Raw genomic sequence first — 27,946 nt, 5'->3', positions numbered from 1 at the left:
GAGAAGGGCCTCGTTTCTGCACGGGACGAGGAAGAGGCCGGGGGAAGAGAAGAGCAGGCGCCCGGAGCGAGCCCGCGGCGAGGTGCGGAAGGCAGCAGCCTCCAGAGCTGGCCGGGAGCGGGCGTCGGGGCGGAGCAGGGGCCGGGCCGCAGGGACAGCGAGGAGGCTCAGCGGTGACGCCGGGGTGGGCAGTGCCCAGGACGTGCCCAGGTCAGGGCAGGGGAACCGGGCAGGGCGGCCGGTGCACCCCGCGGCCTCCGCGCGGCCAGGAGCCCCCACGCGTGACCGGCGCCCCGCAAACTCTCCCAGCGCTGAGACGCGGGCGGCCCGAGCCTCAGCACGTCCCCACGCCAGGGAGAACCGGGTGCGGAGGGGCCCTGCGCTACGGGGCGGGGACCCGGGGTGCGGGGCTGGCAGGGGCAGGCTCGTCCGCCCCGCGTCCTGCCCCGGCCGGGGACTGCGCCTCGGGCCCCGGCGCCCTGCGCGCTGCGCCCCCCGCGGGCCGCCTCTTGGCGGGGCCCTGCGCGCTCGGCTCGCGGCTCCCGGGCTCCCGCCGACGGCGCCCGCGGCCCCGGCGGGCAGCTGCGGGCGCGGGGCCGGGCGCGGGGCCAGGCGCGGGGCCCTGCGCGCTCGGCTCGCGGCTCCCGGGCTCCCGCCGACGGCGCCCGCGGCCCCGGCGGGCAGCTGCGGGCGCGGGGCCGGGCGCGGGGCCGGGCGCGGGGCCGGGCGCGGCGGCGGCGGCGCGGCGGCGGCCGCGGGCCGGGCCGGCGCGCTCCTGCCCGCGCTTCCACTGCTCGTAGCGCTCGGGCTGCAGGGTGCGCACGAAGGCGTCCATGGGGAAGGTCACGGCCGCCTCGCCGCAGCGGCAGCGCGACGCCGCCTTGCCGTAGTCCACCCAGCGCGGCGTGGCGAAGTTGACGGCCTCGGCGCAGTTGAAGCCGTGGTTGAAGCCCGCGTGGTAGCCGTAGGGGAAGGTCACCACGAACTCGCCCGCCTCCTGCGTGACGCGGCCGCACGGGATGCCGCTGTCGCGCAGCACGGTGGGCGACATGAGGGCCACCTTGTGCCGCAGGAAGGCGGCGCAGGCGCGCGCGCTGCCCGGGAAGAGCTGCGCCGCCAGGCCCTCCAGGCGCCGCCCGTGCGCCGGCGGCACGGCGTACCACGTCTTGGGCGCGCCCAGGTGCAGGTAGCTGAGGCTGTACAGGTCCATGTCCTCCGTGTGCCAGGCGAAGGTGGCCCTCCACATGCCGAAGTAGAGGTAGGGCGTGCTGACGCCCTCGATGACCAGCCCGCACTCGTGCTGCAGCAGGTCCTGCACGGTGCCCAGGCGCGCGGGGTTCCAGGGCCGCGCGCCGCCCTCGAAGAGCGAGCCGCTGACGTCGGCCGCGTAGACGGGCGCGGCGTGGGCGCGCGTCCTCCAGTACTGGCGCTCCAGCTCGTCCACGTCGCGGTGCGGCGGCGGCCGGTGCTGCTCGCTGTCGGCCAGGCGGCGGTACTCGCGCACCGTCATGGGCCGCCGGCGCCGGTGGAACTGCGTGAGCACGCCCGCGCGGCCCGAGGCCAGCTGCTGCAGCGGCGCGGGGATCACCAGGTCGCCCAGGCCGGCGTACGTCTGCCGCGCGCGCCAGCCCCCGGGCGGGACCACCTTGGCCAGCCCCGCGCGGTGCGCGCCGCGGGCCTCCATGTGCGCGATGTACCCGGCGAAGTCGGCGAACTCCTCGGCGGTCGGCCGGAAGGTCATGATGCTGCAGGTGGGGTTCTGGGCGCAGGTGGCCTTAGACTTCATTCTTCCAATTTAGGAAGCAGCAAACTAACTGCCAAGCTTCTGGGAATGTTCTGGAAAGCCGAGGGTGCTGGAAAATGGCGTGAGTGAGGCAGCAGGAACCACCTCCCGCCGTTTACCACCAGCGCTCTCCCCTTCCTTGGCTGGGCTCTCTAGGGCCGCGCTGGGCAGCAGCTCTCCGCGGCCGGCGCTGTCCTCTGAGGCCTGCTGAGTCACCCAGAGCAGGAGGGTCCCCGGTGTGGCAGGTGTAGCTTCCAGGCAGGGTTTAAAACTAAACCTACAGGAGAAAATGCAGAGAAGGAGCAAGTGAATGTGCGCCAGGAGCTGTCGGGACCTGCAATTTAAACGCCACAGTGGACGTACACCTGCAGAAACACCGAAAGACGGACTGCAAGGCGACGAGGTGGAGCAGGGGAATTCTCGTCTCCTGCTAAGGGGAAGGAAAATCACTAGAACTGCTTTGGAAAACTATTTTTGCAGTATCCAACAAAAGTATAAAGGTGCACGTGTTGTGGTCTAATCCACAAGTCTAAGAAACGAGGACACCTGTGTCCCCAAATTCACATCCGAGACTGTTCATAACAGAACTATTTCTAGTCCCAAATACTTGAAATAACCCAAATATGGACCACCAGAACGAATAAGCACATTGTGGCATATTCGTACACTACTGTACCAAAGAGCAATGAAAGTGAATTTTAGACAGCTACATGCAAACACAGGAATACAGTTTACAAATATAAGATTGAGCAAAATTATCTGGGCTCTAAAGAATATATATTACATGTTCCACTGATATAAGATCAAAAGAGGAAAAGTCATCTATACTATTAGAAGTTTAAGTAGTGATTATTTTTGGGAAGGAGAGGCTGCTTTGAGTTGGGCATAAAGAAGTCTGTGGAAAAATGTTATATTTGATCCTGAACCTCAGTTCTGGTCACACACAAAGCAGAATGGCTAATTCTGATAGTTCATCAAGCTATGATGATTTTCACAACTTTCTGGGTGTTCATTTAAAAAATAAAATTTAGGGTGAAAAGCACCGAAGACATAGAGTGATATTTCCTTGTATTCAAAGGAAAAAAATGATTGAAATAAATGAACTGGACATTCAATGGAGAAGTTAGCAAATAGGGGAGGAGGGAGGTGGAGTAAAGAAATAAGAAATAAAAATGAAATCAGTAAAAGATAATACATACAAAACAGAGGGCTGATGACCAAAAACATTTTTTTTGAATAGACTAATAAAAGCAGCACACTATACGGGGAGCGGACGTAGCTCAGTGGCTGAGCACCTGCTTGCCATGTATGAGGTCCCAGGTTCACTCCCTGGTACCTCCTAAAAAAAAGAAAAGAAAAAAGCTATACATTACAGGCATAAATGATCTTAAGAACAAAAAAATAAATACACAGAGTGAACTAGAGTACAAAGCTAGTGATAGAGAGATTTTAATCTCAAAAGAGAATCTTTACTGTGAATGTATTTAATGCCACTGAACTGTACACTTTAAAATGGTTAAAATGGTAAATTTTTCATTATACTCTACCACAATAAAAAAAAGAGGGATAGAATATTTTGAGCAACTTGATATCAAACCTTTTCCAAATAATTGAAAAAAATGTTCTAGAGAAGAAAAATTCCCAAAAGAGATACAAAAGAAATAAAATTGAATGCTTGAATAATAAGAATCTCCTAAAAACAAAACCAACGAATAAACGAGAAAACCAAATCTCACTGGGGAGCAGATGTAGCTCAGTAGTTGAGCACCTGCCTCCTATGAATGAAGTCCTGGGTTCAATCTCTGGTACCTCAAAAAAACTAACAAACAAAAAAAGTAAAAATAATGATGCAAGGACAAGTTATTTTTCCCCAAGAGAAAAAAATAAAATGAGAACTCACCCCACACAAAAATATGCTCTAAATAAACACCCAAATTTAGGAAGAATGGAGAAGAATGTCTACATGGACACTCAGGATATGGAAGAGTTTCTTAAAGGAAGGATGTCATCTTAATCTTTAATGTTTACTTATTTTATAAAAGTCATTGAATACAATTCTAACTGAATAAACATACATGCAATAACTATGAATAGATAGCAACTGTTATTTTGGGATGGTGGGATTCTGGGTCTGTGTTACATTTTTGGCCTATTATCACTACTTTTCTGTTTTCTCAAACTATCAAAGGAGAAACCACCTCCGGAACCCCGGTGCCTTCCAGTGCCTAGTTTTCACTAATTCCTCATAAAATTACATTTGTTTAGTGGAAATCTTTCTTTGAAATGTTAGCAAAAAGCCTTCCTCAAACAAATCTAACATCCCAATTTAAAGAGGAAAACCCATGTCTAGTGGCTCTCACCCAGGGGTGCCCCCGTCGCCACGCTGCCCCTGGACGTTTAAGAGCGCGGGAGAAGTGGGGTCCCAGCAGGCGGGTCCACCAGCACCAGCCGGCGGAGACCAGGGAGGCCTTCTGTCAGCCACCCGCCCCGAACAGGACGCCAGACCCCAGCCGGCCTGCCTCCACCGCAGCTGACCCTGCTGGCGAAAGGCTCCACCTCTGCCCGGCGTGTTCACTTTAATTTCCTAACACAGATCAAGTGGCCCCATAATACTGGTTGCTGACCCTGTCACACGCCCCAAATTTATTAGGTTTTCCACTCTCCAAAAATTCTCACTCACTTTCCTCTCGCCTCAGACCTCAGACTGCCTGCGTGCCTCCGCCAGCCCACCTGAAGTCCTCGGGAGGTCCCGGGGGCCCCAGACCCGCCGGCCTGCCCTTGCCCTCTGCCCCTCCCGGGTCCAGGCCGCGGCCTGCCGGGAGCCCCTGCCCTGTGGGCCGCGTGCCGGCTGGCTGCTCCCCGCGGGGAGGCCGCTGAGGGCTCACGCCCGCTCTCCACTCGGGGTGCTCCGCTCGCCTTCTCTGTTTTCCGAGGCACTTCTCTCAGATGTACCAAAAGGCACATGTAAATGCCATGAGGGCAGGAAGGTGTTTTTTCACTGATGGGTCCCAAGCACCTAGACCTACCTGGCACATAGTGGAGGCACAATTCTTTGTTAAGTGAATCAAGTAGTATATAAGTATGACACATTTGGGACACTTTTGTTTTCTATTTCCAATTATTATTTGGGGTTTTTCCATTATAAATTACTAATATAATCAGGAAGGAAGATCCGGTATTTAAAAGTAATTGTCTATATTGCCTGTCCCTTGTTTCCAATAAAATTTATCATCCCTGAGGGGCATATTTATCTGGTTTGCACTGAATTTACTTGCGGAAAAAAAATTCTAATGCAAAAACGATTGCTTATTCTATTTACACTTGAAACAAGAAAAAAGAACAAAATAAAAAAAGTTCACTTTCTGAAATCCGAAAGCCTCGTTTCAAGTCTAGCCCCTCCAGGGCCCGGAGCGCGGTGGCTCTGTCAGGAGAAGCCTGTGCACCTGCCGCGTGCGCCACAGCCCGCCCAGCCGCAGCCTCGTCCCACCACGCGCCGCCCAGCCGCAGCCCAGCCGCAGCCCAGCCGCAGCCCGCCCAACCGCAGCGTCGTTGCTTCCCGCAGGCCCGCGCTCCTGCGCTGCTAAGCAGCCACTTTTCAAGGAGACCAGTCTCAAAAAACATTCTGCTTGACAACTTTTCTGAGACTTCTTACAAGAAAACGTAAGAAGGGAAATGCCTACAACTCGTCAACAAGTCGGAAATCATATTTTTAAAAAACACGTTATAAACACAGAGGAACAGCGACCTCACAAAGCTCCAGTTTCCAAAGTTAAAACTAAACACAATATATACCTACACTATCCCACGTATCACTTCTATAAGAAATAATAATACATCTCAACTGCTTTATACAGTGTTAACAGGAATACAATTTTCATCATTTAAGCAAAAATAGCAGAAAAATAAACTAGACTACCTTCTGCTAACCAAAATCCTGATTCCAAATGAAAACGTTACAGGTTTCAGAGAGATGGTTTCGTCTCCATATAGCATCAGAATAAGGCCCCAGGGGCTCAAGGCTAAATCACTGGGTGATTCTCTAGTTCGATGACCTCCACCTAAAATGCCATCTCATGGTTATCTCCATGTCCAATCAGGCCCTGATATGCCAGTCAGTAAAATGACTGCAACAAGCAACGAAAGCAAAATGAACAACAAAACCCTTGAACGACAACAACAAAAACTACAGAACTTGAAACTAAAGGAGAGAAAAGACATAGAGAGCAAACATCAAATCACAGAAACCTGATAAATAGTAATATACAAGGTATCATTAATTTGAGAAGCATTACTAAGGAAAAAGAGCGTTTCTAGTATCAGAAAGATATTATTACCAAGAAAATAGGACACTCTGCCTGCTATTGTTGCGAGCCACATGACCTGGAAATAGAAAGCATAAAATAAGGAAAACTAAAAGGAAAAATGAACAAATTCATAATCATTATGGGAGATATTTTTTAACATCGACCTCTCAAAAGCTTATAGATCAAACAGATGTAAACATTAGAAGGGCTATAAAAAGGCTGAACAACACAGTAAATGACTTGAACTGATATTACATATATAAAATCCTGCCAAAACAGCAAAACGAGAAAGGCCCCCTCCCAGGCCTTCAGTAAACTCCACAGGTTCCCGGGCACTGTCCCAGGGGCACAAGCTCTCGCCTCAGGGCTAAATGTCAAAGGTACAAGCGCACTCGGAAAACAGCAACCTCATTTTTAATAGTTCATTATTAAAATGTGTTTAACTCAAGCAATCAGAAAAAGAAAACCAAAATTAACCAAAAGAAGGCAAAAGTAAGAAATCAATAATGATAGAGAAAAAAATCTTCAAGGAGAAAATAAACATAAAAATACAGCAGTGCTTACTTAAATCAGATTCTGATACTTTTAAAGACTTTTTAAGAAAAAGAAGGTAATTTTAAGGAAAAAAGATAAAGCAGAGACAATACAGATCAGGCGAAATGAAAGAATGGCGTAAATACTAGAACTGAGTCAAAGTCACAAACATCAGAAGACGGCACGCCAGGCTGCCGGCGGGAGCGGGAGCGAGTCCTGGGCCCAGCCCGGGCACTGCGGGCAGCCCGGGAACGCGGCCGGGGTGGTGGAGCCGCCTCCGGCCAGGAGCTGCGGGTCCTCGAGCAGGGCCAGGAGCCGCCCCTGAGCGCCAGGCACTGGCTCCCGTGGACACGCCGCGGGCACCTGGCGCTGCTGCGGCCCGGCCCTGCCAGCCCTGCTGCCCGAGAAGGGCCCGTCTTCAAGGGGCGCAGGGGCCAAGGAGGCGCTGCGGGTGCTCGACGCACTAGAACCGCTTGGCAAAATTTCCAGGGAAATTTGCCAGTTGCTCATAGGAAAAATTCCCTGCAAGTTTGCCAGCACCCAAAAGCAGGCGCAGGTTCTGCGGGGCCTCGAGTGTATAGAAAGTTGGGGGCGTCTTATGCACAGCTCCATGTCCCGGGGAAAGCTGCCAGAGGGCAAAGGAGTCGTGAGCCGGACCCTTAGAGCGGGCAGAGGGCCCTCGGGCTGCGGAGGCGCCCGCTCCTCCCGGCCTGGGCTCCAGGGCGGCCAGGGCTTGCGGGCACGGCTCATGCCTGCAACCCCCCGAGCCCCTGAGGCCCCCCACTCCTCCCCCCTGGGCCTCTGCATCCCCCCCATTCCACCCCTGGGTCCCTGAGGCCCCCTACTCCAGCCCCTGGGCCCCTGCAGTACCCCACTCTGTCCCCTGGGCCCCTGCAGCCCCCCACTCTGCCCCCTGCGGCCCCCCACTCCTCCAGGCCCCTGCGGCCCCCCAGTCTGCCCCCCCAACCCCTACGGCCCCCTACTCTGCCCCGGGCCCCTGCAGCCCCCCACTCCTCCCTCCGGGACCCTGTGGCCCTCCACTCCGCCCAAGGCCCCTGCAGCCCTCCACTCTGCCCCCCCCCCCCCGGCCCCTGAGGCCCCCCACTCTGCCCCGGGTCCTCCGACGGGAGGAAGCTAGGGTGAGGGCCGAGGCCCCCTGAGCCCACCCGGGGAGGTCGCTATCACGCAGCTTCTTGAACTAAACAGAAACCCTTTCTCCTGATGGGCTGGAGCAAAACTAGCCGAGGAAGGGCTCACCCCTTGGGCCCGCGGGCACGGCGCTAAGTGCGACGGTCAGTCAGGTGTGCTGCGGGGGCAACAGCGGGGCAGGAGGAGCCGAGGCCCCCGCCCCCAGGCCTCCCCAGGGCGGCCTGGCCTGGGCGGGCAGAGACAGCCTGGCGCGTCCCTGAGGGCGCACGACAGGCCCCACTAACCCGGACTCCAGAGTGGGTCGGCCCTCACCCTTCCTACTCCAGATGCACGCCGTGGGCAGCCAGCGCCAGGCAGACTGTCGGGAGGGAGTGCGCTGTCCCCGAGGAACGAGGACCGGGGTGCGGGCCCGGGGGCCTGCTCCACTGCCCAGCCCCGCCTCTGGCATCCAGCTCCCGTGGGAGACGGCCCAGCCAAGCTGAGCAAGCGCAGCCGCCTCCTGCAGGCAGGGCCCCAGGGCTGGCAGGTGTCTGACCATGCAGGGGCCGCTGCCAGAGCAGGAAGACCCAGGGGCAGCGCCGCCAGCACTCCTGAACGGGCGCCGCTCCCTGGCGCTCCAGGAACAGGGACCGTGCGCACTGGGGCTTGTGTGCCTTTGTGCCACTTGTCCCCCTCGGGGGCCCCACAAGGACGGACCTGACAGAATCATCCCCGTAGAAGGGGCGCTCCACGTGTGCACAAGGCCCCCGGAAGGCGCGAGTGCTCGGGAGGGCAGGGTGGGGCAGGCGCGGGGCGTGGGGTAATGATGGCCATCGGCCCTACACCCACGGGGGGGGACGAGGAGATGAGCCCAGGAGGGGTGACGGCGAGTGAAAAGTGTTTGAATCTAGGAAATAAACAAACTAGAAAGACAATGGGATCTTGAAACATGCTTTAAGCTCAGTTTTCAAATGAGGGTCCATCTTACTGGTGCCGTGAAATATCCTGCGTCTTGACTTTAGACGGTTAAACTTCAAACGTCTTGCTCCTCCCGCATTGTCTCTTCTAAAGTTTCTCTTCCTCCTTAGTCTTCAAGTTCCGCGCGTTCTAAGCGCATGCCCTGGACCCCGGGCTTGCTTTGCCGTCTCCTCTCTGATGTCCTGCAGTTCTCTGGGCCTGCGTCACTTCTGCCTCCCGTGGTGTGGCTGGCCGACACTTCACGTACAGCCCTTTCATCCACACACTTTCCACACAGAATCTCATCACACCTCACCGTCAGTTTATGAAGTTGCTGTTGTCATTACTCCCAGTTCATGGAGAAGAAACCAAAGTGTAGAAAAACTGACATCTGACACCAGAGCTGTGTTCTCAACCTTTGGGATTATTTCTGTGCCCATCCTGTCTACCACCTAAAGGTATCTGGAGAGACTCATGCGTCTTCTCCATCATCTTATTTTCCCAGGTACCTCTGTAGACACGTGAATGTTTATTACAGAAGAGCTGAGGCCATCTGGCACGAGCTGCAGCCTCCCCTTGCTTACACCCTGCCTCCCAGCTCTCCCCTCACCACAGAGGAACGGGGGCACAGCCCTCGGGCGAGCCCCATCTGAGCCCCGACGTCAACAGGACCACGGTAGTCCAATAAGCACTCTCATCTCCCTCTTACACCGGCGTCATCAGGCTCTTCCCTGATTTCAGCTACTGTCCCTTCTCGTGCTCCTTTCCATATGAAGCATATCAAAACCATCAACAGAAACACCCTGCGTTCTCGAATCCATTTCCTCCTCTCAGCCTTCAGTCCTGCCCCCACCTCGCTACTGAAATCTGATCTCTGTAACTAACTCAGTTGCCTCCCAGGTGCTGCTGCACGGTCTCACTGGGCGTCTCTCCACGGAAGCCTGAAACACCTCCTTCCTCCTCAAACTCCTCGGATCGGAGGTCCCCAGCCCACGGTGGTCTTCAGCTCCCTGCATCTTCATTCTCTCTCCTTAATTCCATTTCCTCTTCTTACCTCGCAAATGCAGGCTCCACTCAGAGCTCAATTCTCATGCCTCCTTCTCCCTTTAAAGTTCCCATTTATGCCCACCGCTTTCATCCGTATTGCATTGCATTCCTGCCCGCTGAAGTCTTTACCGTCCAGGCATTCTCTAATACCGAGTATTAGCCTCTTGGATTGCATCCTCTCTCGGTTCATATCCTTTGCCCATTTTTTTTTTCTCTAGTGGGCTCCTACTATTTTTTTCTCATCTACTTACATGAACATTTTACATATTTTATGAATATTTTACATCTCATATATTAAACCCTTTGTTAAATGTTGTTTTCCCCATTTTGCCCTATCTTTAACTTTATTAAAATTTAGTTTCCTTAAAAATGTTTGTCATTTATTTCAATTATGTTGTTGAATTTCTTTTCATTTGTAATAGCTTTCTTTTTTTAAATAATGATAGTTTTTATTTTATTTTTCTTTTACTAATGGAGTATTTTTTAGACTTTTTTAATTAAAGTTAATAGATCACAAAGAACATTACATTAAAAAACTTAAAAACATAAAAACATAAGAGGTTCCCATATATCCCACTCCCTACCCCTCCACCCCATCATTTTTGTAAACTGTATTTTTTAAAGATATATATGTAATATCTTTCATGTCTTTTATGTTTAGAGAGTTATTTCCCATTCCAGATGCTGATAAATATTTTAGTTTTTCCTTTTTATATGTCAGTTGTAATATTAATCCTGATTTGGGTGGGTTATACATTTAATTCTGATTTTGGTGTTATAACTTTTTGTTTTGGTTTATGGGTATTGGTGTGAAGTGAGATGTAAATCTTATTTCTGGTTCTTTATTACTATGACCTGTTCAGGTTTTTGTTTCTCTTTCTCTGAAAGTTTATGGGAGCTTCTCTTTGTCCCAGTATTCTTAAGTTTTGTCAATCTCGAAATTCAGGTTCTATAGCTTTAGGACTTTACCTCTTTTTGCATTATTTCTTTGATGGCTTTGACTTCTTTTTCCTTATGCATTAACACCAGTTATTTAGTTACTGGACTTCATGGACTGGAACTCTTAACTTTTGTCTTTTTTCCTATCAATTTCCTATCCCTTTATTACTATGCTCTGCATCCTTATCTTCCAAGCCTCCTTCTGCTGCCCTTTGCATTTCCCCCATCAAGTTTCTCACTTCCAGCGGGGTGGGGTCTGTTCCCTCAGTAGCTCCCCTTTTAGGGATTCTCCTTGTGCTGCTCTTTCATGGTGCAGGTCTTCTTTATCTCTGAAAACACGACATTGCTAATGACTCTTTTAAGTTGTGCCTCCCCGCCCCCGCCTGGTCTATTTCTTCAAAATTGCTTGTTTTCCTTTTGCTGCTGTTGTTGCTCTTTATCGTTCACATTTCGGGCCTTCCTCAGATGCCTGGTGATTCCCAGTGGCTGGTTCACGTGAAAGGGCGCAGCACACACAAGCCGGCCTGCCTGGAACCACTGGGGCGGTGTTGGACACTCCTCATCTGGCTTCTCCGCCTCCAGGCTGGCCCCCTCAGCAGCGAAGGGGCCTTGGGTCTCTGGCTGGAGGGTACAGCCCTGGCTGCCACCTTCTGGGAGCCGAATGGGAAAAGGCCCGAAGTTTCAAGATCCCAGTTTGTAAGCTTCACTTAACGCGTCTCCCCTGGAAATTCCCAGCCCAGACCGTCGTCCTAACCTACTCTAGGAAGCAGCCTTCTGCTGGAGCAGGAGGGGCAGTTCACCCAGGGCTCAGCGGGGAGAAGGGACGCGAGGCTCTAACTTCTTGGACAGATAGATCCTCCTCGGGGTCGTTAACTGTCACTTCCAGAGGAATGAAATCCCGGGCTTTTGAGTTCTGTAGAGAGTTGTTTCCTTCCTTTCCTGCTGTTTCGGTTTCTTCTTGTCCATCTGCTTTCCAACTTCCAGCGTTCTATTGTTATTATCTTGTCTCCTTTACCATTCTCTTTGTCTTTCTAAGTGTTTCTTAAAATAAAAATCCCATTACTGTCACTTTAGTGGGCTTTGGGAAGGAAGCCAAGTAAACGCTTGTGTTTAAACCACAATCCTGATCACTTTTTGTTTTCCCCAAATGTATCTCTCCATAGTTTCTTATGCAAACTTATAAACTCTTGGCTTCTGGAATTTTCCGGCCATTGACCCTGACCCATGCTCTTCCTCGCTTCACCTGTCCTTCCCTTCTCTTTTCTAACTCAGAACCCCACCCGAGGCTCTCCTGGGAACCCGCTGCCCACCTAGACTTGGTGGGGATTCTGCCATCTACACTCTAGAGCACCCTTTCGTGGGCCTTCACTCAGGGTTTAATACGCACTGTGGAGGTGGGCACCTCCAGAATGAGTCTTGACAGCAGCTTTCACCTCTTGGGGACACCTTAGAATGTTCCTGTGCAATGTGCTTGCTTCCCTCTTGCAAGGTCTTTGCCGCACAGCGTTGACATTCCCTTTGCGATACGTTACAGGGGGAAACAAAGATTCAAGGGTGATTTTCCTATATTCTTTGTGCCTGCAGATGCCAGTTTTTGGTGTGAGCTTCTGATTTAGGGACATCTAGAAAGAGTGTACAGGAAGAGGAGAAGTATAGGCGATGGGCAGTGGCAGGCAGGAGTGGCGTAGGGTCACAACTATTACATAAAGCCTGAAGTTGGGACACAGCCTTTGAGCCCAGCAACTTAAATGCCACCCTATGGTTCCACCGTGGTAAGAAACTGAGCATGTGGCTGGTTATCCACCTCATCCGCGTCTTCTGTCTTCACCTTCCTTCACAACATGGACGCTGTGGCAGGAACGGCAGGAACGGCAGCAGGGAAGGAGCCCAAGTCCTCTTGACGTCCTTACCTCTAAGCAACACAGCCACTGTCCTGAGCTGTGAGGCTACTTCTAACAGACGCTTCTTTGCATTGTTCACACATTTGAAATATATTTCTTGACTAGCATGTATGCCTGGTTCTTGGGCTCTCTCAGAGATCCTGAAAGCTATGCAGTACTTTTGTTAAACTCCCCTTTGGCTTAAACCAGCTAAAGTGGATTCTACAGCAGGCACCTACAGATCCCTACCCAATGTACTTCCTGCCCCTCCCCTCAGAAGCAATCACTTCTACATACCTTAGGTGTTTTTCCGTTTTGTTTTTCCTGTATTTCTAGATTTCCCCGTTTTAGACATTGTGCACACCAATACTATTAACACGAAAGACAGTGACTTAGTTCTCTTAGGTCCCACCCCAGGATATACAGACTTCTCCTTCTCCATCCCCTCATATAGCTATATCAACTTTTTTGGGTTAAATCAAAAGCTGATTTTTTGAACCATGTAAAAATCATTCACAGCTGAAACATGTAGTATACTGTGATCACACTGCCTCTCATGTACTAATTTTTATTTATCTGTAGTTAATAATCATCTCCTTTCGTTTGCTTGCCTTTGTACTTATTTACTCCCAAATTACAAATTCTTCATCTAAATACATAAAGCACACCAGGTAATATGCCAGTTTTACTTCTCTTCTCAGAAATACCCCTCCTGGAGCCCTCCGCTGCCTGCCTGAGTCTAGACTGGCCCCTCTGAGGGGTCACAGGGCTTGCAGCCTGGGGGCTTCCTTTCCATTACATGATACCCCAATTCCTCCATCTACAGTCTTCTTTCCTAGTTCACTACTGTTTCAGTGGAGCATATTCTCCAGAAGCTTCCTTGGAAAGCATAGAGGAGAGGAAAACCTGCTGAGACTCATGCAGAAAAGGACTTTCAGTGGAGAATATGAAGTAGCTTACTCATCTCCAGGAGGACCAAAAACAAGGAGGCTGTGCGTCCTGGAACCCCCAAGCTCCCAGCCTGCAGTATTGAGGTCCTCTCACACTCTCTTTGGTCAAAGGCACCAAAGACGCTGAGCAAGGACATTGACAACTAGAACCTCGGCCACTGCGCCTCTGGAAGCTCGCTGCCTCACCACCCTCCTCTAAGAACAGGTCCTGGGCAATATCCACTTCTCACATCCCTCCACATTGAGGCTTGCATGGAGGTGTCTGATGGAGAAGTCTCGCTCATATGCCTATGGTTTGCTGCAGGAGATGCTGAAAATCTGAGCTTGGCATCAACTTTGGGAAGGCAGGAGTCACAAGGTGAGGATTTCCCCAAATACAAAAAGGGGATTCTAAAGTTGTTCAGTGGCCACAAATAAAAACACTGTCTACCAGAGTTTGCATGTGTGAGAAGGTTTTTTATTTCACCTTCACACTTTTCTTTCAGTTTTTTGAAGACTTTGTATCACTGAATTCTAGCTTCTAGAAATCCAAACCAATCTGTTTTCTGATCCTTTTTATGCAACCAGTTTTTTCTCTCTGGACACTTTTAGGATATTCTCTTGCTCCTTATTTTCATTAATATATAACTGGTTCGGTCTCTTTTTTTGAAAACGATTGTGCTAGACCTTTCAATGTAGAAAGTCATGTTCTTCAATGCTGGAAATTTCTTGCATCATTTCTTTGATATATTCCTTCCCATGCTATTTTCAGTTCTCTCTGAAAATACAATTAGTTTGATATTAAGCCTCTTGAACTCATCCTCTAATTTTTTTTTCTTAATCCTTGTTCTCCTATTTTCACCTTTTTGTTCTTTTGTTATACTTTATTTTCCAAACTTTCTATCAATTATTTTTAATTTCCAATCTTTTTTCTCTGAATATTCCTTTTATAATAGACTTCTGATATTTTTCATAGCTAAGGATTTTCTCTTCTCTAAAAGTATTAATTACAGGGATTCTTAGAAGTTTCACCTGCTCCCAACATTGTGTCTGTTTCCTTTAAGTTCGCCCTTCCGGGATGTCTTGGTCTCTCTTGTTAAATGCTTTCCTTACATGCCCAATTACTCTGGGTGTGTTCAAAGTCAGCAGAGCTGAGCTTGCTGTGTACGACTGGCGGGCCTCACGAGAGGACTCTGGCTGGGATCAGTCATTTCCTTTGGTGATGGGGGCATCAATTAGTAGGTGAGAGTAAGAGTATCATGAAAAGACTTTAAAGTGTCTGGGGTTTTGTTTTTGAGAAATATTCAAAATAGAGCAACTACAGAGAATATATAACAAAAACCTGCATTCCAACCAGCCAGAATCGACAATTGACATCTTCGCACTTTGTCACGTTTGCTTCAAGTACTTTAGCTTTATTGATATAATTTATGTTACATTTCACCCATTTTAAGTGTACAGTGGTTTTTAATATAGTTAGAGTTGTGCAACCATCACCACAATTTAATTTTCAAACATTTGTACCACCCCCACCCCCACCACCAAAAAAAGAAAAAAGTTGGTGGCCATTTGCAGTCACCCCCGCCCCCCTTCCCACCCCTAGATCCAGGCTACCACGAATCTACTTTCTGCCTCCTACGGATTTGCCTATTCTGGACATTTCATATAAATGGAATCAGACAATGTGTGGTCTTTTGTGTCTAGCTTCTTTCACTTGGTTATGTTTTTTAAGATCCATACAGGTTGTAGAATGTTTCAGTATTTCTCTTCTTTATTATGGCCAAAGAGTATTCCATAATCTGGATATATCATACTTTATTTATCCTTTTATCAGCTGATGGACATTTGGGTGGTTTCCCCTTTTTGGCAATTATCAAATAATGCTGCCATATATATTTGTATACAAGTATATGTGAACATATGTTTTAATGGCTCTTGGGCAGATACCTAGGACTAGAATTACTGGGTCATATGATAACCCTATGTTTAACATTTTGAGAACCGGCTGTTTCCTATAGGAGCTACACCATTTTACCTTCCCACCAGCAATACATGAGAGTTCCAATTTCTCAACATCCTCACCAACATGTTATTGTCTTTTATATTAGAGCAATTCTTAATGGACGTGAATGATTTGTAGTTCTCAAATGACAAAGTTAGGTTCTTTTTCATGTTTTTATAGGCCATTCAAATATCTTTTTTTGGAGAAATTGCTATTCAAGTCCTTGGCCCATTTTTAATGAGCTGTCTTACTATTATGAGTTGTAAATGGTCATTTTATGCTCTGATTTCAAGTCCCTTATCAAACATATGATTTGCAAATATTTTCTTCCAGCCTGTGGATTTCTTTTTTCTTAGATCATATCTTTTGAAGTGCACAAGTTTTCACTTTTGGTGGATTCCAATTTATCATTTTTTTCTTTTATCACTTGTGCTCTTGCTGTTATATTTATGCAACTATTGCCTAGCCCAAGGTCATGAAGATTTACTCCCAATGTTTTTTCTAAGAGTTTTATAGTACTAGCTCTTACATTTAGGTCTAAGATCAATTTTGAATAAATTTTTGTGTGTGGTGTGAGGTAGGGATCCAAATTCATTCTTTTGCATGCGGATATCCAGTTGTTCCTGCACCATTTGTTGAAAAAACTCTTTGCCCATGGAAATGTCTTGACACTTCTGTCAAAATCAATTGACCATAAATGTAAGGGTTTACTTTGGACTCTCAATTTGATTCCATTGATCTGTATGTCTAACCTTATGCCAGACCCACACTCTCTTGATGACAACTGCTTTGCAGTGATTTTAAAACCAGGAAGTTTGAGTCCTCAAAGTTTTGCTCTTCTCTTTCAAGGTTGTTATAGAAATTCTGGGTCCTTTGTATTTCCATATGAATTTTAGGGTCAACTCTTAATTTCTGGGAAAAAAAGTTAGGATTTTTGATAGGGATTGCATTGAGTCTTCATATCAATTTTAAAGTATTGTCATCTTAACAATTTTAAGTCTTCTGAGCCATGAAATTCTTTCGATCTTCTTTTATTTTTTATTTCTCTATTTTTGTTATTTTTTAACAAATCAATTTTATTGATACATATTAATAGAGCACACAATTCATCCAAAGTGTATAATCACTGATATTTGGTATAATCACATAGGTGTGCATTAGCTCTTTAACAGTGTTTTATAGTTTCCAGTATATAACTCTTGTATATCTTTTGTTAAATTTATTCCTAAGTATTTTATTCTTTTTGATGCTATTGTGAATAACACTGTCTTACTTTCATTTTCAGATTATTCAATGCTCATATATACAAGTCAATTGATTTTTGTATATTGATCTTGTGTCCTCCAACTTGCTGAGCTTATTCTAGCACTTTTTAGTAGATTCCTTAGGATTTTCTGTATACAAGTCCATCGGGAAGCAGATTTCTTCCTTTCAAATCTGGATGCCTTCTGTTTCTTTTACTTGCCTTACTGCCCTGGCTAGAACCTCCAGACAATGTTGAATAAAAGTGGTGGGAGCAGGCAGTGTTAAGGGTCTTGTTACTGCTCCAAGTACTTTTTAAAAAGAATAAATATTTCATACGAAGTGGATGTCCTTTTCTGATTCAGACTTTCAATCTCAATCCCATTCTCCTCCTCCCTCCTTAGGAGCGACTGTGTCATTAATTTGGTGCACTATCTATCCAGAGATGTATGTTCAATTGTGTGTGTGTGTATCCATTAATGAAACAAAGAATTATTTTGTGTATCTGCTTTTTAAATTTTACATAAATAATTTTATACTAAATATGCAACTTTTTGGGGTTTTTAATTCAACATTATGGTTTCAAGATACACACAACGGTTTGTAATAAGAATATATTTTATGTATCCATTTTCCTATTGGTGGCTATTTAGATCACTTCCAGTGTTTCCTATTATAAATAATGCTGCATTAAGCAACATTTCACAAGTGTCCTTGTGCTTATAAGTGAGAATTTATCTAGGAGAGACACTTTTTAAGTATTATTTCTCAGTGATATGGAAGCTACATTTTGCATTTTACTGGTAATGCTCTGCAAAGTGACTATCCTAACAGAACCGCTGGCAAAGCAGAATTTTTTAATCCCTGCACATCCAGATGCACTTGAAAATGTCAGTGTTTAATCTGTTGGCAATTTGGTAAAATTATCTCCTTTCATCTTATTTATTTATTTTTGGTATGGCCTTTTCCTGCATGGGTGAAGAGCTTTTTCATTAACTTACTATGAATAGCCACCTATACCCTTTACTCGTTTTTCAGTTAGATTGTTTTTTCCTACTGATATGTAAAATTCTTTAATGTTTAAGATACTAAATCTGTGTATACTGTATTAACTTTGTTTATGGTGACTTTTGTTAGTTATTTTAAAAAATTAAATGCAATCAAATTGATTAATCTTTTCCATGACGATGTGTTCCTTTATATCCTATTTAAGAAATCCACTTATTCTTTTTTTTTTAATATTTATTATTATTTTTTTAATTACATTAAAAAATATATATGAGGTTCCATTCAACCCCACCGCCCCCGCCCCCCACTCCCCCCACAGCAACACTCTCTCCCATCATTGTGATACATCCATTGCACCTGGTAAGTTCATCTCTGAGCATCACTGCACCCCATAGTCAATGGTCCACATCATAGCCCAGACTCTCTCACGTTCCATCCAGTGGGCCCTGAGGGGATCTACAGTGTCCTGTAATTGTCTGTGAAGCACTATCCAGGACAACTCCACGTCCCGAAAACGCCTCCACATCTCATCTCTTCCTCCCGTTCCCCACACCCAGCAGCCCCCATGGCTACCGTTCCCACACCCATTCCACATTTTCTCTGTGGACATTGGATTGGTTGTGTCCTTTGCACACCTATGTCAAGTGAGGGCTTAGATTCCACATGGGTACTGGATGCACTCTTCCCGCTTCTAGTTGTAGACACTCTAGGCTCCATGTTGTGGTGGTTGACCTTCTTCAACTCCATGTTAGCTGAGTGGAGTAAGTCCAATAAGTCAAAGTGTAGGAGCTGAAGTCTGTTGAGGCTCTGGGCCTGGGTGTCATATTATCAGTCCAGAGATTCAAATCCCCTACATATATCTTAAACCCAGCACCAACTACAATTCCAATAAAGTAGCATGCAAGTCTTGTGAAAAGAGATCCCCTCTGAGTCCATTTCCATCACGCAGAAACACCAGCTCCAAAGAAGGGCCATCTGTCATGGCAGTGAACCCCTTCTGCCATGACCATAGAACCCGTGGGTCTCTTTATCCCTCAAAAGAACCAATACCTGGGGTTGTATCTACCTTATCTGTCTCTTAGACTCTGTTCAGTTGTACATAGGGGTATTCCTTCTGACAACCTCCAGACTCTTTTTTAGAGACTCACAGCCTTATAATCTCATTTCTCCTTTCCATTTCCCCCTTACATTAGGTCAGACCGCTTCCTGAAGTCATGTTATTATATGTAGACAGGTATATTCTGCTGTTCCGCATTGAATCTTTAATTCAAGGTCATAAGAAATCCACTTATTCTTGAGGTCGCAAAGGTCCATTTTCTTTTCGTTATGTTGTTTTTCATCTTAATTTGTTTCACCCATTTAGAATATTGTGCTGTTGTTGTTTTAAGTCTATTTTGAATGAAAACTTTTTTTATTTTTTTCGTTTTTTTTTTTTTAAGATTTATTTTTTATTTACTTCTCTCCCCTTCCCCGCCTCTCCCCTCCAATTGTCAGCTCTCTGTGTCCATTTGCTGCATGTTCTTCTGTGTCCGCCTGTATTCTTGTCAGTGGCACTGGGAATCCATGTCTCTTTTTGTTGCATCATCTTGCTGCATCAGCTCTCCGTGTGTGCAGTGCCACTTCAGGGGAGGCTGCGTTTTCTTCATGCTGGGAGGCTCTCCTTACAGGGCGCACTCCTTGCGCATGGGGCTCCCCTAAGCGGGGGGCACCCCTGCGTGGCACGGCACTCCTTGCGTGCACGAGCACTGCGCGTGGGCCAGCTCATTACACAGGTCAGGAGGCCCGGAGTTTGAACCTTGGACCTCCCATGTGGTAGGTAGACGCCCTGTCTGCTGGGCCAAATCCACGTCCCTGAAAACTTTTTTCTTACTAATTTTTCTTACTATTTATTGATCTTACATACCATTCCAAATCTTATAGCTCTTATTTCTTATTAGTTCTACTAGCTTGGCCATTGAAATTCTAGAGTTTTCATGTAGATCATCTTTTCTGAAAAATCACAATAAGTATCCCTCTCCTTTTCCAAAAGTCAAACCTCTTGTTCCTTTTTTAGTCGAGAGCTTAGCAGTAAGATGTATGTAACTTACATCTCCAACAAATGCCAAAGGTTGAGTGCTTGAGCAGAGATTCTCTGCTGACTTCCCATTTGAATAGGAATGGTTCTGAACTTTCGTATAGTCTATCATTTACCACCTAGTCTGAGACACTTTTGGGAGTGAAGGAGAGGCAGGGTTGACAGGAATAAGCCAAGACCCTACTGATAGATCCTGCAGTTAAAAAACAATACACATGTAGAATATTTGAGCAATATAATAAAAACTTGGCCTAATGGGCATATATAGAACTATGTACTTCCAAATTGCAAAATGTAATTATTTTCCAAGTACTATGGAAACTTAAAAACTGACCACATAACCGTGGCAATAAAGAAAGTTTTAACAAATGTGAACGGATTGACACCATGCAGACCATGTTATTTGACCACAAAATAATACAGCTAGAAATTAATATGTAAAAGAGAACCAGAAAACCTGATTTTATAAAACTTAAATTTTTTTTTTAATTTAAAAACACCTAAATAACCATTTCATAAAAAAATGAAGAAATAAAAAATGGGAACAAGAAAATATTTTGAACTAAATGAGAATGAAAATACTACATTTAAAATCTTGTAGGATGTTAATGGGATTAAAAGGGAAAAATGAAATTTAGAGACTTAAATACTTAAGAATAGAAAGAGGGCTAGAAAATTAAATGAGCTAACCATTCATCTCAGGAAATTAGACAAAAAGAATAGCAAAGAAAGTAGAGGAAACAAAAAGAAGGGAAAAAAATAAAAGACCAGAAATTGATTAAATAGAAAACCAATATAAAATAGAGAGGATGAACAAAGCCAAAAAAAAACTAGTTTTGTTATTGCTTTTTTTTTAAAAAAAAAAAAGACTAATAAAATAGACAAACCTGTGGTAAAAATGGGAAGAACTACAATAGAAGTGACAAATAACCGATACTGGGAGAGATAAAGAGATCATTATCGTAGATGTGGCAGACATGAAAAAAAATAAATTATCAGCAACTTTATGCCAATACATTTTCAATTTCAGATGAAATAAATAAATTCCTAGAAAAATTACAGGAACAATGAGAAGGCCAAGAAACAGCCTTCAGTGTCTTTAAGGACTTTACTCACAAAGAAAACTCCAGGCCCAGATGGCTGCAACAATGAGCTGCCCAGACACTCAAGGAAGAAGTACTTCCAACTTTAGACAGATTTCCCAGAGAATAGAAAAGAAAGAACACTTCCCACCTCATTTTATGATATAACTCTCCAACAGGGACAGCGTGAACAAGGAAAATAATAGGCTGATCTCACTTATGAACACAGATGCACAAATCCAAAATAAAATCTGAGGAAACTGATTCCAGCAAGATGCACATCATGACCAAGTCAGGTTTATTCCAGGAATAAAAGATTAGTTGAAATGTAAAAGAATCAATTTGTAAGAACACATTTTAACAGATTAAAGGAGAAAAATTATATGATCATGTCATTAGATGCAGAAAAGTGTTTGGTAAGAGTCACCATCCATTTAATAAAGTAAAAATAGTATGAAAGTCTTTAATAGAATAAAGTACATCAACCCAAAACTTTCATCAAGCAACACTTTCAATAGTGATGAGATAAACGCTTTCCCGTGCCCTGGCTGCCTCTCCTTCAGGACCGTCCTGGAGCTCCTGCCCAGTGAGCGGCAGCAGGTGAGAAGGGGCCGCGAGGGAGGAGACGGGGAAGGAGCAAAGCTGTCGTTATTGCCACGTGATATCAGATCGTATGTGTGAGGAAGCCCAAAGACCTAGTAATAACCTGTTTTAATTAATAAGAGGGTTTTACAAGATCTCTGAATTTAAAACAGTAATATATGAAAATCAATTATACTTCTATATGCTAGCAACAATTAGACCATCAAAATTAAAAAGAAAACAAAACTTAAGAAAGATGCTCTTTCAATAGCATTAGAGAAACGTGGTGCCTAAGGCTAAAGTTACCAAAAATTTGCAAGACTTCTATGAGATGATAATATACACTTACTTAGAAGCAATTAAATTAAAACTAAATAAATGGAAAGATATAACCTGTTAACATATTTGAAGACTCAAAATAGTATAAATGTCAATTCTCCTTATACTGAATTATAGGCTTGATCAAAATTCCAGAAGTATTTATGTAGAACTTCACAATCTGATCATAAATTTCATATTGAAGTGCAAAGGGCCAAGAAAAAAGAGAGCCAAGGTAAGGAGACTTGCTCTACCAGATTCCAAGATCCCACCATCATACCAGGCACAGATATGAACTCCCCGTGAAACTTTGAAAGGCTTAACTGTAAAAGCTTTAGAAGATGATATCTGAGAAGATCATTATGACCTCTAAGTGGGAAGGAATTTCTTAAGAAATACCATGCACTAAACAAAAAAGAAAAGATTGATAAATTGAACACTCTTAAAAGGAGAGCTCTTTCTATATCAAAATATACCCAAAAAAGGTGCTAGGAAGTGGGAAAATATATATGCAGAACAAATAACTGACAGTGAACTAGTAGCCAGAGTCTTACAAATAGAGAGAAGTTGATAAGAAAAAGATAGCCAATTCAGCAAAGACTTGACCAGATAACAAAAGAAGAAATTATACGGTCAATGAACTTAGGAAAAGGTGGTCACTGACCAAGGAAATACAAACTGAGACCTCAATGTGATCACCACACACCCATCAGATGTGCTGACGGTAAAAAGTGCACGATGTCAGGGAGATGAGCCTGGAGCAGGGTGCTAGGACGTACATCCTGGAGAGGGGCACACTCACACATGCACCTCTGCAAATGCGCAGGAGTGTTCTAGCAGCATTATTTGTAATAATCCCAAACTGGACACATAACTATCAGAATAAATCACAGGGTGTATTTTCACACAATGAAGTTTTATACAGTAGTTACACATAATATACAGTAAATAGATGGAAAAAAGCAAGGCACAAAAGAATACATATCACATATAATATTGGCAAGATTAAACATTATGGTTTAGCAATACACATATATGCACTTAACAAATTTTATTTTGGGGCTTAATATTTATTTAATTATTTTTTGTAAAAGTTCAATGTTTCTTGAAACGCATGTATATTCTCTTGTATTGGTTGCAGGATTTTATATGCATACATTATACATGCATAGAAATATACACCATATATGTATACAATATATATATTAGATAATGTAAATTCGTCTGCTTCATCTGTCAATCTGAGAAATTTAAATTTTAAAAATCCCTACCATGATTGTGGATTTATCAGATTTTCCTTTTAATTCTTTGTTTTGCTTCAAGTTTTTCCAGGCCATGTGGTTTTTTTGTATACATGTGCATGATGATCGTATTCTCCTGTTGGATTTTTCTTCATGATGCAATATGATGTCCTTCTGTGTCCTTATTAATGCTATGCAATTTAAATAATACTTTTGAGAATAATGATACAAAAAGTTTTTTTGTTTACCATTTGCCCGATATACCCTTTCCACCTTCTTATTCCTATATGTTAGTTTAGTTCTGTGTTTTTTTAGTATTCAGTTTTAATTGCCTTAATAATAATGGCCTGGCTAGCTAGGGAAGTAGCAATGTAATGAGATTAGGTGGAAGATGGTGGAATTATAGTATTATCCAGTAAAATAGCCTGGACCATCAGAAGCAAGGAACATTTCATTCTGAAACTGACTCTAGAAAAACATTTTTCTGGGCTCTGGGGTGTCTTCATGTAAAATCAGGACTTTGTTCATAGAAGGCTTTCTTTTTCTATTCTCACTTGTTAAAACAGATTCAAACATAAGCTTTTTATATTAGAAAATGGGTCTTTTTTCAGGTTAAAAATTTAAAGCAATAGCCATTATTTATATGACTTTGGACCCTGAGGCATTATGAAATAAACATCTCTAAAAGTTCAAGAACTTACTTTTTAAGGCTTTATAAAATTTTTAAACATTTGTGGCCATTGAGTTTTTCTGCTCATTTTCTTATTAAAAGTCTCAAACATTTTCAAGCAAAAACTTCATATTTTATGAGCTGGTAACTTTGTAAATGAGGGATTTTTTTTTTTCCTGTTAAAATTCATTTGCTCATTCATTCATTCATTCATTCACTCATTGGGAAAATATGTGCTATTTTTGCCTGTTGGTGCCAGGCATTGTCTTAAGAGGCTTGGCTTATATCACTGAGCTAAACAAATTTCCCTCCCTTGTAGAATTTATATGCAGCCCAGGAGAGGTACAGAAAGAAACAGTCATGGTAACATAACTAAACCACATAGGCTCACGGGAGATGACACATGCTGTGAAAAAAGGAAAAGGGCAGCTAAGGGAGTATGGAGAACAGGTACCAGGCAGGAAAGGTGGAGAACAGGCCGTCAAGGTGGGCCCCACCTCAGCCATGGTTGGCAGGAGGGCAAGAGCGTTCTGGGCGGAGGGAAGGGAACGCAGGCAGGAGCTGCTGTGTGCAGTCGGGCAGTGTGGGGAAGGCCGCCACCCAGGCAGAGATGGGCAGAGCCCCGCAGCCCACGGGGGGGCTTTTGTTGGGAGGGAAGCGGCACCCCCGCTGGACCAGACGCCCTTTTATCCTCACACCATCCAGATGTATTATTTTTGAAATTGACGCTGTGAGTGAAAATTCATTGTTACTTTACTTTCATTTCTCTGATAGCCAGGTTGAGTGTCTTTCGTGATTACTATCTATTTGAATTGCTTTTTTTTCTGAATGGCTTGTTTATAAACTTTGATTCACCTCCATTGGGTTGTTTGCATTTTTTTAATGCTACATGTGTTGTCAGTGTATTAATTGTGCCATGTTATAAGCATTACAGAATTTTCCCTCTAATCTGACTTTGTGTTAGGAATCTTCTGGCATATAAACAGCTTTTACATAGACAAAGTTTTAAAATTATTTCTTTTATACCTTCTAGGTGTTCTACCGTCATCAAAAGGTCTCTCCAAGCCCTGTGTTGTACAAATAGTCTCTTAAATTTTCTTCTTGGGTTTTTATATTTTGTTTTGTTTCTGTTTGGGTGTTTAATCCAACTGGACTTGGATTTTGTTGTGAGCATTGAGGCTGGACTTTCTGCTGTAAGAATAGTAAGTTTTGCATTCTCACTTATTATATAAACCATCCTTTTCACGTTGACTTAAAATACTTATTTTTTAAGGTTATTTTTTAAAGTTAAGATATCCTGTACGATGTTTGAAACTTGACAGGAATGATGTAGAAAGGATGGACTGACGGGTTATGAAGGAGAGATGAAGCTAGAGCATTACAAAGAAGGCGGGGGGCCTGGGGCCACAGCACAAGGGTTCAGGCCGCCTCATCTCCAGCAGCATCTGGAGATCAGAGGCTTCAGGAGCAGGTGCAAGCAGCTGGTAAACCTGCTGCAGCGAGGAGAGGAATCCTTATTTGAGAGCTTCTATTTTATCAGAGAAATTAGGTCATTAGCTTTCAGGAAAGAGGGTAAGAAGGGGAAAAGGGCTGGAGGAGGTTTGTGGGAAAGAGGGGAATGTGGGAAATCACATTATTGAAGAGTGGGAAAATAAGCAATTAGAGGAGTGTAAGAGGATTGACCAGCAGATTAGGGGCCCAAATAGAGATGTGTGGTAATGGGTTTAAAAGAAGAATTCTTGGGAGGCTGTATATTTGCCAGTAAGATTCAGCAGATAGGGTGAATTTACTTTATAGCAAAGTTATTTTTTGTTTCTTATCTTGATATTTTCATACCATTTAAGTTAAAAGCTTTTTAATTTCCTTTTCTTGTTAATACTTTTAGACCATTTATGTCAAAAGCTTATAACTGTCTGTTGGTGTTGGTGGAATTAAGAGTGGTTATTCATAGCTGCTGGTCAAAAGATTGGGTGATGGGCTGGGAGTTAAATGGCTGGAGTGATTCACTCAGGACTGATAAGGGCAGTTGGCACATAAAAACCATGGTTATTTTCTATAGTCTTGCCATTGCTACTTAATTTCTCTACTTCACAGTGCATCATTCATTCATTCATTCATTCAACAAATACTTACTCGGTACCTATTATGTGCCAGGCACTGTTCTATATGCACAGGATACACCAGTGAACAAGAGAGACAAGATTCCTGCTTTCCTGGAACTTATGTTCTAATACAGGAAGATAGACAATAATAATAAAAGTAATATTAATAATAGTAGCTCACATTCATTTAGCAAGCACTGTTTGTTGAGACAATTCTAAACTCTACAAATATTAACTCAATCCTTTTTGCAACATTATGCGGTCAGAACTAGAATGATCCCAATTTACACATAATGAAACTGAATGAAAAGGAAGGAAAACTAGCATGCTTGAGGGAAGAGTTGGGATTTATAATCAAGGAAGTGTGACTGTGGAAGCCCTTCTCTAATTTTGCTATACTGCCTTTCAGACAGGAAACAAGGCAATTAAACAATGAACAAAGTAAATTCAGGTAGTGTTCAGTACCATGAAAAACACAACAGGGTGATGTGATAGCATTGTGTTGGGGGACGGGGAGGCAACATGTGGTTGTCGGGGAAGACTACACTAAGGAGGTGACATCTGAGCTGATACTTGAAGGATGGTGATGCAGTTACCTTGGGGCACAAGCGGAGAAGAACGAGTGAAAGGTCCTGAGGCAGGAGAGTTCTTGCCTTGTGAAACAGAAATGCCTACTTGGCTGTGGCTAGAGCTTAGTGTGTGGGAGAGTAACTGGTTCAAAGTGAAGTCAGGGACTTAAGCAGGAGTTAGAGCCCAGGAAGCCTCAGGTCACATTGAGAAATTAATTTTTTATTCTAAGTGCAATGGAATTTTACGCAGGAGAATAACACCATCTGATTCATAATATTAAGACCACTCTCATTGCTATAGCTCAAAGATGGAAGCAGGTTTAAGATGATGGTGGCTTGGATTATGGTGGTAGCAGTGGAAATGAAAAGGGATGGGCAAACAGTGGGTATTTTGAAAGTAGAATTAGCAAGGCTTGCAGATGAACAGGATGAGAAACCTGAAATTAAAGAAATTCTAGAATGAGCTTTGAGATTTTGGTTTGAGTAAGTAGCATGATGGTAGTGTCATTTTCTGAAATGTGTAAGAGTGGAGGAGGAATACATGCAATAAAAAATATCAAGATTTTCCTCTTGGACTTATGGGGGAAGGGTCACTTTTCACTGTGTTTTTTGTTTGTTTGTTTTTGTTGCTGTTGTTTCCATTTAAAATTCCAAAGAGAAAGTTTAGGGAGACCACTTTTATATGTTTTTTTTTTTTTTGAATTCTTTACATCTGAAAATGAGTTGGGGAGGTTGCACTTTCATTTATTCAACAAGTATTTACTGAGTACCTACTATGTGCAAAGGACTATGTGATGAGCCACTAAGAACTTAGCAGACAAGATCCTTACTCTCAGGGTGCTTAATTCTCTGCGCGGGGAGAAGAGGTAGGTCTGATTTTTTTTCCTGTTGGTTGTGTAATTAAAACTTCCTCTAACGCTTGAGTGGCCATCTTATTCATAACCGCATCTCGCGCTGCTGGCAGTTGGGCCCACCATTCTAAACGCTCCGTGTCCGGTGAATAAACGAATGGCTCGTTAAGACTGACATCTTCCCTCCCACTAGAACTCACACTTTTAAAAAATAATTTTAACAGACAATACGAATACGACCTTTGCTTTGAAGTCTAATATTGTGGCAGGAATGGTACCTTTATAAAGATCGTGGCTGCCCCCGTACATATTTGTTCTTTCTTCATATCCACTTAACTCTCATGACAACACTAGCTTTGCCGTGGCCCAGCTCTCTGGGCTGGTTGGGTCTAGCTCTGCAGAAGAGGAGGAAGCAGCAGCCGTTGGCTCTAGACTGTAGGGTGAATGCTCGTCCACGCTCCCCCCCGCTAGCCGGGGACGTGCTGCCGGCCACCCGGGGCTTCCCGTCCACGCAGTACCGGAATGAGGGAGTCTGGGAGGGGGTCGGGGATGGAAAAGACGGAAGAGACATTAAGTAATTGGCTCCTGGAGGTATAAAATGATATTTAAGCTCTACTCGAAGGCTCTGGTTTCAAACGCCCGCCCCCTGCGCCGCCTCGGCCCCGCCCCTTACTGGCGTCGCGCAGACTTCCTCCTTGGCCTCT

The 27,946-nt window shown here is 44.7% G+C and overlaps 1 protein-coding gene across 1 annotated transcript; it reads right to left on the bottom strand.

Moving 5' to 3' along the window:
* Positions 1–382: 382 nt before the first annotated feature.
* KDM4D (lysine demethylase 4D) lies at positions 383–27,897 on the bottom strand. The gene is made up of 3 exons (XM_071212277.1): positions 27,521–27,897; positions 25,854–25,947; positions 383–2,060 (listed from the first exon to the last, which is right to left on the bottom strand). Exon 3 carries the CDS (start codon positions 1,784–1,786, stop codon positions 383–385), a length of 1,404 nt encoding a protein of 467 aa, XP_071068378.1. The 5' UTR covers positions 1,787–2,060; positions 25,854–25,947; positions 27,521–27,897.
* Between the last annotated feature and the right edge of the window lie 49 nt (positions 27,898–27,946).

This window comes from Dasypus novemcinctus, chromosome 27 (assembly GCF_030445035.2).
Source record: "Dasypus novemcinctus isolate mDasNov1 chromosome 27, mDasNov1.1.hap2, whole genome shotgun sequence".
NCBI classification, from domain to species: domain Eukaryota; kingdom Metazoa; phylum Chordata; class Mammalia; order Cingulata; family Dasypodidae; genus Dasypus; species Dasypus novemcinctus.
This window is presented reverse-complemented; position numbering and strand designations above follow the sequence as displayed.